Raw genomic sequence first — 14,161 nt, 5'->3', positions numbered from 1 at the left:
AGCTACCATCCCTGGAGATCTGCTGCTGCACCACAGCAGTAAAATGGCCGCCTGGAGACCTCAGAGAAAGCGTGGCCCGCGGAGGAAGCAACTCAGCGATGCCAGACTATAATACTGAAAGGCGCTACAACAGGGAAGGCTTCCTCCCTTGGCCAGATATTAACCCACGGGACACCGGCTCCCTACGCCGATCGTTAAGTCCCTGGTGGTCTAGTAGCCACTGCCAGCGCCTCTGGTCTGTTCCCAGAGACCTGAGGAATCGGACCTTACCTGCTCCCCATCGATCCGGCAGCAGTCCTGGGCGCCTGCAGAGTCCGGCTAGTACAGACTCTGGGGTCCCACTGAGATCCCCAGAATGTACTGGCATCTCAGCGCCGGCGGGGTGACGGAACGGCAGCTAGGACGTCCTATGGACAGTCTGACGCTGCCGCACTGAAGAGTCCAAAAGTAACAAAAAACCTGTGAACTCATAAAATAAAAAGAACGCTTAGGGGCTGCTAATCAGCCCCCCCTGCGATAACGGCGACCCGACTCCGGCCGGGCACCAACTTAAATGCATCTGGCTTGGGGGCGGGGTTATAGGGAGAGTGGACCCAGTGCATCCTGGGAGATAAAAGCTTTAACTGCGTGGTGCCCGGATTTGGTTCCCAATCTATACCCCAAGGTCAACCCTGTGGACCCCCTATGGACCCTGAAGAAGAAATACTATTTATATGTGAGCAGTTTGTATGTATTTTATGAGTGCAATGGGTATTGTTAAGTAAACATGATGGCTACTGTTAGGGTTTATTATCACCTTGATAGCGTGGATTTGTTGCTAGGTGATGGGTGTGTTTGTCTCACTGGTGTGCGCCGATGACATCATCCTCCTCTGCCGCTGCATGCTGGCGGGGAAATCAGAACGCCAGGATCTACACATGGTGATGGTCTATATATAAGTGAGTGTTTATGCTATATCTGTATCCTGAAGACAGTTTTTCTATAATCTGAAACGTTGATAATGTGATACCTGCCTCGCATCTTGCTTACATCTGAGTGCCGCACCTATGGAGAAATATATATATATATATATATATATATGCCGCAGTGACCCTCGCTACTTGAACCTACTGTATCATTTCAGATAAGCCTCTGAAACATTTTTTAGGTGTAGTTGCACATTTGTGTTATGTGTAGGGTATATAATAAATTGTTTTTAAACTACTACACTATGAGACCATTCTTCTCTCCCCACTTTTAATCTATCTTGGAGTAAAGTTCCACTGATTCAGCAAAGAGACAAAGTGAGCGGATCCAAGACTTAACAATCCACGCCTGTTTTTTTAGGTCCACAAGGTACATTTACTTAACAGTGTGCGGTGTATTTATCCAATATATTACACTATATGGCACTTGTTTTCACCTTTTATATTACATTATATATATATATATATATATATATATATAATGTCAATGTATTTTTTTATGTTAATGCAAAAGAAAAACTTAATTTTCAGTAGAGTATATAGAAGTGATAAACAGGAAGTGCTGAAGATATTACTTCCTGTTTGAGGGAAAGCAATTGCATACAAACCCTGTATAGTGCAAAACAACTGTGAGGCTTGGCAAAACGCGCTTCAGTAGAACTGGCTAGATCTTTAAAATATTAATTTATCATTATTCAGAAATAACCAGCTAATCTAAGATTATCTAGATACAGTTGTAGTAAACCCACTTGTGATATTGTCCAATATATAAACCCTAGGAAAAATGTAGCCTTTTGCAAATCCAGAAAGGAAAAAAATGAAGTGAATTCTATAAACACTTAGTAAACTTTTATTGGATTTATTTTTAGGTCTGTGCTTTACATTGAGAAGCAATCTGCGCTACTGGCAAGTTGTGTAACTCAGTAATTAAATCACTTTTTCCACATTTCTTCTGGGGACATCCAGTCCAGCTGTATTTTGAAACCACGATGCAGGTTCTTCAGGTGCATGCAAATGTAAACAGAGACTCTTACACTCGTTTGAACACCTTCCACTCTTAACAAAAAGCCAGCATAGTGATTTCATTTCAAAGAATTCAAGGGGTGTCTGTGGTTCAAGGAGCGTGATTGAGTTAAGAATAGTTAAAATAATAATCTAAATAAGAAATAGGATTATATATTCGCATAAAGCAACACACTAATTGGTATATTGTGAAAAACAAGCACATTCCAATAAGATGGACAAATAAATCCTATGTAAGCACAGTATGAATATTAACATCTTCAAGACCAGAACAATTTCTTTTCCCCCTCACATTTTTAGGCAAAAACTTTTCTTTAGTAATCCAGAGTTTTCTTTGCTTTAAAGCAGTGGTTCTCAAACTCGGTCCTCAGGATCCCACACAGGTCACATTTTCCAGGTCACCCAGCAGGTACACAGGTGTATTCATTACTCACTGACACATTTTAAAAGATCCACAGGTGGAGCTAATTATATAACTTGTGATTCTGTGAGGAGACATGGAAAACATGCACTGTTTGGGGTGGTGAGGAAACGCTTGCAAAACTTGCAAGGCATCCTAACAGTCCAGGTTTTAAAGATATCCATGCTGGACCAGAGCTGACTTAATTAGTACCTCAGTCAATGTGATTTAACCACCTGTGCTCAACCATGGATATCTCTAAAACCTGAGCTGTTGGAGTCTTGAGGACTACGTTTGGGAACCTCTGCATTAATCAGTTTGCCCAATTGTTGTTCACCGTTTTCAATGATTTTATTTTACTAAATCATGAAACTTCATCTGAAGTATACAGTGCTTAAAAGTATAAAACCAAAAAAAAGGAAAGAGAAACAAACTAAGAAAAGCAATAGCTTTGCAGCGTTTCTATGCTTTTCGTGTACTATTATAGAAGAATAGCCACCTTTAGGGGTGTGAAAAATGATTCAGCCCTGCACCAATTACTGCTAAAAGTTTTTCAGCTAGCGATGTCCTAGCTAAGGTTACAATAACTTTATTGATGTTTGGTGCCAGTTACCATATTGCCATGAGCATGCCATAGCGCTATCACTTAATCAATGTTGGTCAAAGAGGACTTGTTCTTTCATAGCTTCGGTGGCGCCAATCAATCAGTTAGGGGTCTATTTACTAAGCAGTGTTAGGAGACAGAGTGAAAAGTGATAATTAAGTGATAAGGTGCCAGCCAATCAGCTCCCAACTGTCATCTCACAGGCTGTGTTTGCAAAATGACAGTTGGGAACTGATTGGCTGGCACCTTATCACTTTTCACTCTGTCTCCTAACACTGCTTAGTAAATAGACCCCTTAATGTTCTATATGTGTATAGATTGTAAGCTTGCGAGCAGGACATTCCTGCCTCTATGCCTGTTATAACCTAGTTTTGCTCTATTAATGTTTCCAATTGTAAAGCTCAACAGAATATGCTGTGCTATATAAGAAACTGTTAATAAATAAATAAAATGTTCTCTTAAATTGGTCGTTTACCCTACACACAGTGGATACATAAACTTTGAGGTAACAGTATTAATGCTATTACTCTGTGAGGGTCCAGTGACATCACAGCACTGCCTGCTTAATATTCATGGACTACCAGTTCCCAGCGAATTAGCAAGCTGCACAATCAGGAATATTACCTCAGTCCAGAAAAGAAATTACACCATGGGTTCTAGGGAACAGGTCCACGTGAAAGGTTTCTGTTTATTATATATATATATATATATATATATATACACACACATACATAGACACACACATACATACACACACCTATATGTACTTTATGTTTCACGCAACACAGACGTAACAGCTATCAACACATAAACATGGACAATATTTCATCTGTGTTTGTTTATTTATCCTTCCCCACTAGATTGGGCACACAGAGTTAATCAACGGTAAAAGATGTGTACAATGGTATTTTGTTGTGTGTTACATCTACAGTATATTTCTTCTTGCGGGTCAATGCGTGCTGCCAGTCCTATGGGTGACAGTGATTCCATTTTAGCAAACAGGATGTGTGATATTTTTACCTATGGGCAACTTCAGTTGATTGTGGTGCAAACTAGCTGTGATGTCATAAGGCAACTTCAGAAAAACAGATGTTGTGAAGCATTTGTATCCTTTCAGGAAGGCAAGTATCTTCACAGGCAAGTTTCACTAGGGTGTGAGCGCTGATTGTTTTCCCTCTCCTGCATGTGTAAACTAGATTTAGGAGGGTGGGACCAGCACCAGCTTCAATGAACAGGCAACTGCTAGATTTCTGAAAACGCCACAGGCAGAAATGGATGGTGTCTGTAAAAATGTATTCAGGCTACACAAACCATATCCAATGAACAGGTCATATTCATACATAAAAGAAACTACAACAAAATGTGTGTGAAAACACACTCTAAATGAGACAGTTAATGTATTCAATTTGCAGAGGTGTTACATGCTGTTTTAAAAGGAAGTTGTTGTAATTACAATGAGCTTCCTGTTAGTGTGTCTGTGTATAGAAAGATGACCAGGTATGTTTGGAAGGTTTTGTTTTGTTAAATTCATTAAAATGATTACTTTTAATGGGATGTTTGATACGCCCATAAATGCCATCCAATAGTTTATTTTGGCTGTGAAAGACCTAGGAGAAGCGCCACAGAGCATGTTATGTAACCAAAAACCCCATCTTCATATGACTCATATGTATGGATAGGCACCAAATACAGACCAACCAACAGAATAAAAAGAGGTGGGAAAATAAAGCTATTATTTTGCTGCCTACTGAAAGATGTCCATCTCCTCTTAGAATATCAAAATACACTATAGCTGCAAACCTTTTTTTCCCGTAAAGTACACAGACCGGAGAAATTACAAAATGATGTTCCATAAGTATTTTAAAGGCCTACAGAATTTTGTTTAGTTGCAAAGGACACCAATAGCGGCCACAGGCTACAAAAACTATAACTACCCAACATTTTTGCCTGTGCTTTAATCCATGTGGCTCAAAAGTTTATATTCTGCTAATGACTTCCAAAAACTATGTTGCAATAGGGATTAGGAAAGTAAAAGCATTCACACTTCAATGAAAATTTGTCTTTAAAATGGACTATAAACGCAAACTATAAAGATCAATTTCATTAATTCTGTCACAATTACTATACAGTAGTGCTGCATTTAATAGAACTTATATTTAATATATGTGACCAAAAAAAATCCTGCTCTCACCCAGTGCAATTTTCTGCTTCTAACATGAAAGACAGGATTTTGAAATGCACGTTTCATACAAATCTGGCTCTCCTGAACAAGCTGGGTCTAGTACCGACAGGTTACTTTGCTCTCAGTCCTCTCACAAATCTTCCCGGAACACATCCTGTGCCAGGAATTGTTATGTATTTGAGAAACATGGTTCCTGTTTTTGCTTTTCCTCCCCTGTGAAAAAGCTGTAGAGGTTCAACTTGATCTGGAAACTGGTCTAAAAATAAGCTTGTCGCCTCGGTAGACATGTCAGAAGTATGTGGAGAGGTTTGATCATCTCTCCACTCCTAAGAACCGTTCAAACTTGTGAAATCTGAACCATGCAACACAATACAAGCAGCTCCACCCAGCTCATAGAATCAACAAATCCAGAAATTGTTTAGCAGTAAGAGAATTGACTATTAGGCAGAGACAAAAAACATATTAAATACAATTTTTCTGTACATTTGGATGTTATTACTTTATTGAAGTCATTGTTGTGACTTTTCCATTTAAGTTTTTTTACATGTGAAAGTGTCCTTTCCCCATCCTTATAAACTATTAGTGAAAGCTAGGTCAGACTACACTGTAGACATAATAGTAGAAGGACCATACCATTCTCGAAGACCTAATACTATCCATAAGCACAAACCATCCACTCCAAACAGCCATATTGACTTGTGTAGTCATCTGTTTCTTCCTTGGAATTCAATAGCAAGGCAAATTAACCCATTGAAATTAGAACATTTGGTAGAATTACTGGTAACAGCCCAGATTTTAAACCCATGACCTCCGGTGTTCCCTTTCATCCACACATACATCAGGAAGCCTTTTCACATTTATGGTCATGATATTTTGGCATGCAAATTGTATTATTTAAAACTGTATAGTGTGTCAGATCAGTGTCATTAAAACACCTATTTTTTTATTATTATGAAACCTTTCACAAATACCAAAAAAAAAAAAAAAATTGAGTTGTGGTGCAGTTTGTTGAAAGAAAAAAATCTTCACTGCTAAACATACATAACATCTGCCAACCCCATTACAAAAAAAAAAAAAAAAAGAAAAAAAAAATTGTGGTTATGCAACTACAGGTGTTTACAATAAAATAAAATAAAATAAAAACAAAAACACAGATACGAATATATAAATATAATATATACACACACACACACTATACAAGAGCTACTTAGAGCATAACTTGTTTGGAGCGTGGGTTGTTTTTTTTAAATAAATAACCATACATGTATACTACATACATCGACCAGTTAAAAAATACTTTCAAGCAAATCTAACTTTAGTTACAAAACAAATTACAGAATTTCTTTTAAGTCTAGATTATCAAGGAAATTTATCAAGAATGTTTCATACATTAAAATCTAAAATTGCCTGAAACCTTCCAAGGTCAGGAAGTCATCTTTACATAAGTGCAGTGCAACGTCCCACTTCTAAAGTGAAGAATGGCAATGTTCTTTCTCTCAGTGTGGATAGCACGCATTCTTAGCATTACAGAAATGTTACTTTGTAAACTATGGTCATTGTATCCTGGGCACAGCTGCAACAATATATCAATGTGCATCAGGACTAATAAATGAGAAAGGAAAGACACCTTGCTAAAGTAGATCCAAACAGATCATCAAATTCAGCACTTATTCATCAACCGCATATCGAACTAAATATTTTAATATTTTTTCTCAAATGCCAATAAAGGTATTTACTAATAGCCAATAACTTGCCATCTGGCTCCTACCTTCAACATTTTACTTGGATTTTTTTGTCAAATAAAAAAAAAAACACACACACACAGGTTGACAATACACATAACAAGGAGTTAAAATGGTGCATAACGATCGGGAAAAAATATAATAGAAATTTTTTTTAATTAACTCAAAATCCACATCAGAATGAATTTTAGGGCCCAGTTATTATAAACTGAGTATGTCCCACAACCAAAGCACTGCTCAGTAAACAAGTGACTGACAAATAAGACATGATGTATGACACAAAAGCAAAACTAAGTGAAAAAGTTAAAATACATTTTAATTAAATAAAAAAAATAATTCTGTAATATAAGCTTCAAAGTGGAACAGACCATAATGGTGTGGCTATTGAATTCTGACAAATAATAACAGACACATTAATTAATTATATTTTCTGCATTATAGTTAACATATGTATTTTATTTTGTGTCACCCTTATTTTTCTTTAAGTATTGATACTTTGTTATAATTCAGACATAAATTTTCAACAGTCTTTTGAAATAAATATCATAAAATAATAGATTCACATAATAAATATTCTTTACAATAAAAAAGGTTTTAACAGACTTTTGTATTAAAAATAGGCAATATTCGATTTTGTGATTTATACATAAAATATACAAAAAGCCAGACAGTGGCTAAGGCAATTAAAAACACAGAACACTTATATATATATATATATATATATATATATATATATATATATATTTTAAGAAACACAGAGGAAAACAGGTCACTGCTAGGAAACACTAAATATTTGTTTCCCCAGGGGAAAGAGCTTATTTCGTTAAGGCTACTGAATTTTCTGGCACCTGAAAATAACACATTAGTAACAGAAACAAGATAAGGCAAACTGGAGGCAGGGGTGGATTTAAATAGATGTCCTTCAACATAGACTAGTGTGTCTGATGCCAATATATAAACAAGAAAGGAGGGGTGAGCGTTAATGCAGATTAACTAACTACAGGCTGGTACTGAACAGACCCCAACACCATGAAAAGTAATGTAACTGCAATTTGCATTACTTTTAGGGAATGCAGATCTTGCAATCATTGTAATAGCATTTCAGTACTTTCACACAGATAGGAAAAGGGTATTAATTTTGGATTAAAAAAAAATAAAAATCCACAATTTAGCCACAAAAAGTTAAGATCTAACTAAACTTAACCTTGTATCGTTTCTGATAAAACTATCCACAAGAGAATAAACTGATGTAGGTTTTGCCGTCATTCCTCAACACTAAACATGGTATTAATGTGCACTTGCCTAAGCCAACAACATATCTAAATCAGTAACTGTGGAATTCTGGCAAATGAGCAACCAAGGACATTAAAAGGGGTAATGGAGGTACTTATGAAAACATATGTATATATGTATAACCTACGCAATGGATCCATATGCTGGTAACAAAATCCCTCCATTAAAGTCAGGAGGGCTTGCCCTGTCCACGTGGAACCCCATCTACTTTGCAATACACAGTATTTGAGTTCTTACATCGGCAACCAGGGCGGTTTACTCTGTCATAGCATCCACGACACAGTTTCAGACATCCCTTGGCAGGAGGGTAGCAGAGTAAGCATGGTAAGAACACAGACATAGCTCCCATGCACAAGAATCGAGAAAAGCAGTGTGACTGTGTGCACGAGCAAGGATTATCCGCATACGAGTCACCCTCATCGTCATTTGAACAGTGGTAGAAAGACGCTTTTACCAGACACATGCAAGTGCTATATTCCACCATGCTTTCGGCAGAGCAAAGACATTGCCGATTGCAGGCTAGGCATGACGGTAGGGTCCTTGGGGCCGTGCAGTCTGTACACTTGCACTTTCCACATTGTTCACAAATAAACCGATGCTGTGTTGAGTCCAATTTTAAAGAGCTCTTTAGGTCATCTACTACCAATGCAGATGCCTTGGGTTGCATTCGTACTACCCTGTCCGTCCTGTGCCCAAAACTGTTCCTCGATGATGGCGATTGTCCCAAAAGTTCTTGTTCAGAAGAGGCACTATTAGCACTTCCAGAACTTGCAGCACTTCCAGTGCTAGTGGACCTACTGAGCACAGGAGCTCTTGCAATGTACACATGCCCTGTATTAGCCAAGTGAGGGGGTCTGTGCTCATTGTTATTATTCACATTAACTGGTATGATTTCATGAGTCCTCTCCTGTTTACTGTGCCTTGGTGCAGTTTTTGGCCCATGTTTCCTCACCATGGATGGGCCCTCTGTGTACTCGTTCCTGCTCCTAAGAGCTTTAATCTGGTCCAGAGACAAGATAGTTGCTGGTTGAACCTCCCGTTCATATTCCAACCGTTGCCTGCTGTCTAAAGACGGCTGCTGGATGGCAACTAATGAACCGCTTGTGCCATGTTGACTTTGTAGCTCCATCTGTAGTGATCTCGACTTCTGGCATTCAATGTGAACTTGGCATTCATCTGAAAACCTTTTTTGAAAAAAAAAAAAAAAAACCACGTTAAAATTCAATACTTGAAATAGAAGTAAAAAAAAGCAACAGCGAAGAGAACAAGAATATCTATGCGATGGCAAACAGTTATGTATTTTAACCCACTACAAATTATATACATTTATTAAATACATACACTTTTTTATAGTGGCTCAAGAACAGTCTCTAAACAAAAGTTGTTGTTTTTTTTTTAGCACGAAAGGATCTCTAGCCCAGCAAGATCCAACTAGCCCATAATTAAGAAAAGCCTGGAGAAGTGTCAGATGGAGATTTATAAGCTTTGAAATAATGTATTGTACAAGTAATTCTTTGCAGCACGTAGCAAGTTGACATCAAACGCCTGGGCAAGTGTTTAGAATTAGTGCTACTTTTGAATGCAAATATTTAAACATGTTCCAACTTCCTATTAAATTTAAATTAAAATATATATTGCAAAACACACTAAATAGATCCAAATTTAAATGTAACCCTTAAAATCAATTTAAGAAAAAAAAACACAAGGGGTTTACAATTAAGCTACATGCACAAAAGTTAAAAAGTAAAACAAATATGCAAAGCAGAACACTGACATTGTATTTGTTCTTAAATATATGGAAAGCATTAATAGCCTGACATTTCAACATCCCTTACTTCATATACTTATCTAAAACCCTGCAATTATGATTTATTATATTTTAATAAATTGTTAGTTGAACATGAAAACAGTGTGATATAACAATTTACCCCCCTCTACACTTAAAACTTCTACAAGCAACAAAGGCTTTACCCCGTCTGATACAACAGCCATATCCAGAAAGAAATCATGGAGATCGCCCAGCATCCCAATAGCCTGCAGAATGCTGCAAGGGATATGCGAACTTTTGTTTTTTCCTGTGGTGACTGGCATGCAGAGCAGGGGAGCCGTTCATTTGGGGAAAAAAGTGGGATCTGGACGGTGGGGGGAGAAATGCCAATAGAGGAGGGATGGGGAGACGGAGGAAGGAAAAAGTTATGAATGAAAACAAACCCTTGCTGTGAGAAGGAGGGGGGAGAGGTGAACATGACCGCAGGGGGGCGGACTTTCCACCCTTCCAGATGTAGTGCCCTGTCTTGTCTCATCCACTCCGTGCCCCAAACCAAAACACACCCCTCCAGGCTGCACGGGCATCATGTGCAAGGTGTTACTACCTCCACCTGGTAACACATACACTACATGGTGCACAGGTGGGACGGAAGCTGGCCTGATTGCCCCTACAAGGCAGGACGGGGACTAACAGTGCACACAGCGGGGTTCCTTTATTAGTGATGCCCCCCTGCTGCATACATTGTACGTGTTCTGCACTAAGGGGCGGTCCTGCTCACCTTCCTGAGACCCCCTGGGATCGCTCGCTTCCGAACACCTGTTGATCTGTGCATTAGCAGCACTCCCTGTGGCCTTGCACAGATAATCGCACCTGCTGGGTATGATCACAACTGGAACACGTGCATAAGCACAGGCTGGCACAGATGTTCCCCTATTCTGCTGCCGCTGATATACAGGCACCTCAGTGCAGCAACAACTCACCTCGTTGCAGGCAGGATCCACACACAATCCCATGTAACGCAGCACTGCGCCAGATCCAAGCGGCGCTACGAGTGTTAAGCATGGGACATGAGGCGTGTCATACTACTCCAAGCCGAATAATCCCCAGCCGGCGCTGTGTAATGACAGCAGGGTAAATAGATCCAATGGGTTCCCTTTCCTGATCGGCGTGTGTGAGCAGGGCAGTCACCGGGCACGGCAATGTCTGTCACCGTGCATCCCACAGGCAATGCTGGGAGTCCCGGTCAGCGCTGCACAGGGTTCCGTGTTGCTACATGCGATGGGAGGAGGCTGGGGGAGGACTCTGCCTGCAACACTTATCTACAACTCCCTTGTTGTTCCTCGCAAGTACAATCCAGCGATTGCCTCCTTTCCAGCAAAGAACAGAGGTAGCACACGGCTAAGAGGCACCGTGCAGCAGCTCTCTCCGGGTACAGCAGCAATCCCCAGGCCGGGACTCCGCTCAATGTGGCAGAAGAGTGAGTGTTGATGATGGTGAATGAGGGTGTCACACTCAGAGAACAGCACAGCAGCTCCACCTCCCGCGGGCACACACGCAGGACCTTCCACGCCTCGCACTCCCCTGCCTCTGAATGAATGGATTCCTGGACACTGGGTTTGTTCGATGGGAGCGCGCTGATTGGCTGTCTGTGGAGAGTGAAGAAAAACACAATGTGGGGCTGCCCCGCCTCCAGTGATTGGCTGAGGGAGAGGGCGCGCTCGCTGCGGCAGTGGCCCGGACTCGGAGCCGCGAGGTGCTGACGGGAATTGTGCTGCTGCACTGCAAGGTGCAGCCCCGGGGACCTATAGCCGGGCTCTGCACGGTGCAGTGTACTATCACCCAGCGCCAATGTGTCCCGCTGCTGGGGCTTACTAGGGATATATGTGCATGTAATACATTATACAGGCACAATGTGACTTGTCCCCTCAGGGAGGGAGGGAGGTGGGAGTGTGTGGGCTTCCTGTAGATAAGGAACATTGCTCTGTATAGGAAATAATCCCCAGCTCCCCCGGCAGTGACAATAGCATGTACATGTGCTGGGTGCTGCGGTGTCCTGGCCGCACTAATAACAGCCCCCTGCTGTGAGGAGAGACAGCAGCGCCCGGGGCAGGGCGGAAGGAGACCTTGTTACCTTGTCCTACTCGTTCCGAGGATCAAAGGACTAAATGCTAATTACCCCAATAGGAACGTCCATTGCCCCATATTAGGGAAGCGGATAGGTATGCAGAGGCTGTCTGTGCACATATGACATATATGAAGTACCCTGCCCTGTTATAATAATGGTCCCCAATACAGCAGAATTATTTACAAATTATATTTTAAGAACATATCGAGATGGAACGCAAGATAAGAGGACTAGTGCTCGGCGCAGGTCCTATATACAGATCCAATCATTATTATAGACCAGTCTACGGACGGAGGAGAGATCTGGACTGTATGCATTAGCCATGCGTTGTATACTATCAGGGCTGCGGTATAGTAACACCATGTAGTGATTACATTGCTAGATATGTCCTGATCACAGGGAGTGTTACATACATGTAAAAGGATCACAGGCTCTTACAGTGGATGGTACAGCTAGGGGAGGGAAACGGTTAACACTTATTTGTGTGCCCTGTAAATATTTGCACATGAGCGGCACTTCCACATTACACATCGCCCAGTGTGGCTCCCAGACCTAGCACTACACACCGGTAATGACCGGCTGCTGTGTGATTGGCGTCCCTAGGAGGACAGAGCATACTACCGGTCACATCCAGCTGTCTGCTGCTCTCATTGTAACAGGGGAAGCGCTACATCCGGGTAGTGGGTATGTCTCAGTGTGAGACGATCCTATTCTTTAGGCAGAGAGGAAATCACAAGTGTGGGGGGGCTATAATCACTGCCCAAATGACCACACACAGATTATCATCCAGCATTGTAGGCTTCCTTTGCTATCTATAGGATCATTCCCTCTAGTATTTACACCTGTCCATATCCTCTGGGAGTCTCTTGTGCTCTCTCAGATCATCATCTTGGTATTTATTGCTTAATAAACATAGAGTAGTTATATAATAGTCTCCTGCTAGTTACTCTGTAGTAATCTTCTAAGAGCCAAAGGCACCAATTTTAGGGTACAAATATATATTTTTGCATTACATATTTCAGATCATTGCAACATATGTTAATAATACTTATCTCAGACTGTTGTTGCACTATATTAAATAACAAGAGAAAAGCACTATGTTTTTAAAGATACTCTCATCAAAAGCAATTTGAAAAAGCATAGCCCAACTCCAGGCAATACGTTTATTAATCTATTGCCTACCCTCCAACATGACCCGTTCCATTAGGCACAAAACACTCTGCTCCTGGACGTCCCACCTAATATATGATTGCAGCCACCTGTGTTGAACTATGTAATTGATGGGGATCGGTATGCATATCCGGTTCAAATGCAGACGCCAGAAGACCAGCAGTGAAGATCCCGACAAGTATTTAAACCATTACTAACCTAACCCTCCCTTAGGGGTGCCTAACCCTAAACCCCCCCCCCCTGTAAGTGCCAGCGTGGTCAGGTAAGTACTGGGCTGGGGGCACTGCTTTGGGGGCAGTGCATGTGGGGCAAAATACAGGGGGCACTGCATAAGGGACACAAATCCAGGAAACACTGCATAAAGGGCACAAATACAGTATTTTCAATGTGCTAGGCTCACCCCCAGTGTGACTAAAACCGGGGTGTGACACAAGGTCATGCTCCTGCAAATGTCATACCAAAGGCGTGCACACAAAAATGGGGTGTGGGCTTGTGACAGCTAGGCCACAACGCATTTTTGCTATTGGCTCTTTAGCTTGACTACAGATATATTTTGGCTCTTTGCCTTTGATTGGTTGGCCACCGCTGCACTAGACCCTCCCCGACACAGCTGCAGCAACTGACACAAATACTGTGGGGCCTTTTCATCATTGGTGGCAGTGTGGGCCCTAAAAAGTAATACTCTTTATTGCAGCACATCGCAGTGTTTAGGAATTTTTTTGGAGGCTTTACATTAATGGAGTAATGCCAGAACAGATACTCCACTAAGAAGCTGTCCAGTGTGGTTGGGTCAGAATACTGACAGCTGTATCCCTACAGTAAGAATCCCGACACATGTAGGTAAGTACCCTAACCCTCCACCCCCAGCAGCTCAGGGGCGCCGAGAAGG

General features: G+C 41.1%; 1 protein-coding gene across 2 annotated transcripts; it reads right to left on the bottom strand.

Annotated features, from left to right (window-relative positions):
• Window positions 1-7,214: 7,214 nt before the first annotated feature.
• On the bottom strand, window positions 7,215-11,594 carry SPRY1 (sprouty RTK signaling antagonist 1). 2 transcript variants are annotated; one of them, XM_088452243.1, is made up of 2 exons: window positions 10,958-11,594; window positions 7,215-9,393 (listed from the first exon to the last, which is right to left on the bottom strand). In XM_088452243.1, the coding sequence occupies exon 2, from the start codon at window positions 9,336-9,338 to the stop codon at window positions 8,379-8,381; it is 960 nt and encodes a 319-aa protein (XP_088308369.1). In that variant the 5' UTR covers window positions 9,339-9,393; window positions 10,958-11,594; the 3' UTR covers window positions 7,215-8,378. The 2 variants fall into 2 exon arrangements, with proteins under 2 accessions (XP_088308369.1, XP_088308368.1); XM_088452242.1 differs by lacking the exon at window positions 10,958-11,594 and adding an exon at window positions 10,181-10,653.
• Between the last annotated feature and the right edge of the window lie 2,567 nt (window positions 11,595-14,161).

This window comes from Taudactylus pleione, unplaced genomic scaffold (assembly GCF_031769625.1).
Source record: "Taudactylus pleione unplaced genomic scaffold, aTauple2 ptg000036l, whole genome shotgun sequence".
NCBI classification, from domain to species: Eukaryota; Metazoa; Chordata; class Amphibia; order Anura; family Myobatrachidae; genus Taudactylus; species Taudactylus pleione.
Note: the sequence above shows the minus strand (reverse complement) of the source record. Positions and strands in the feature narration are given on the sequence as shown.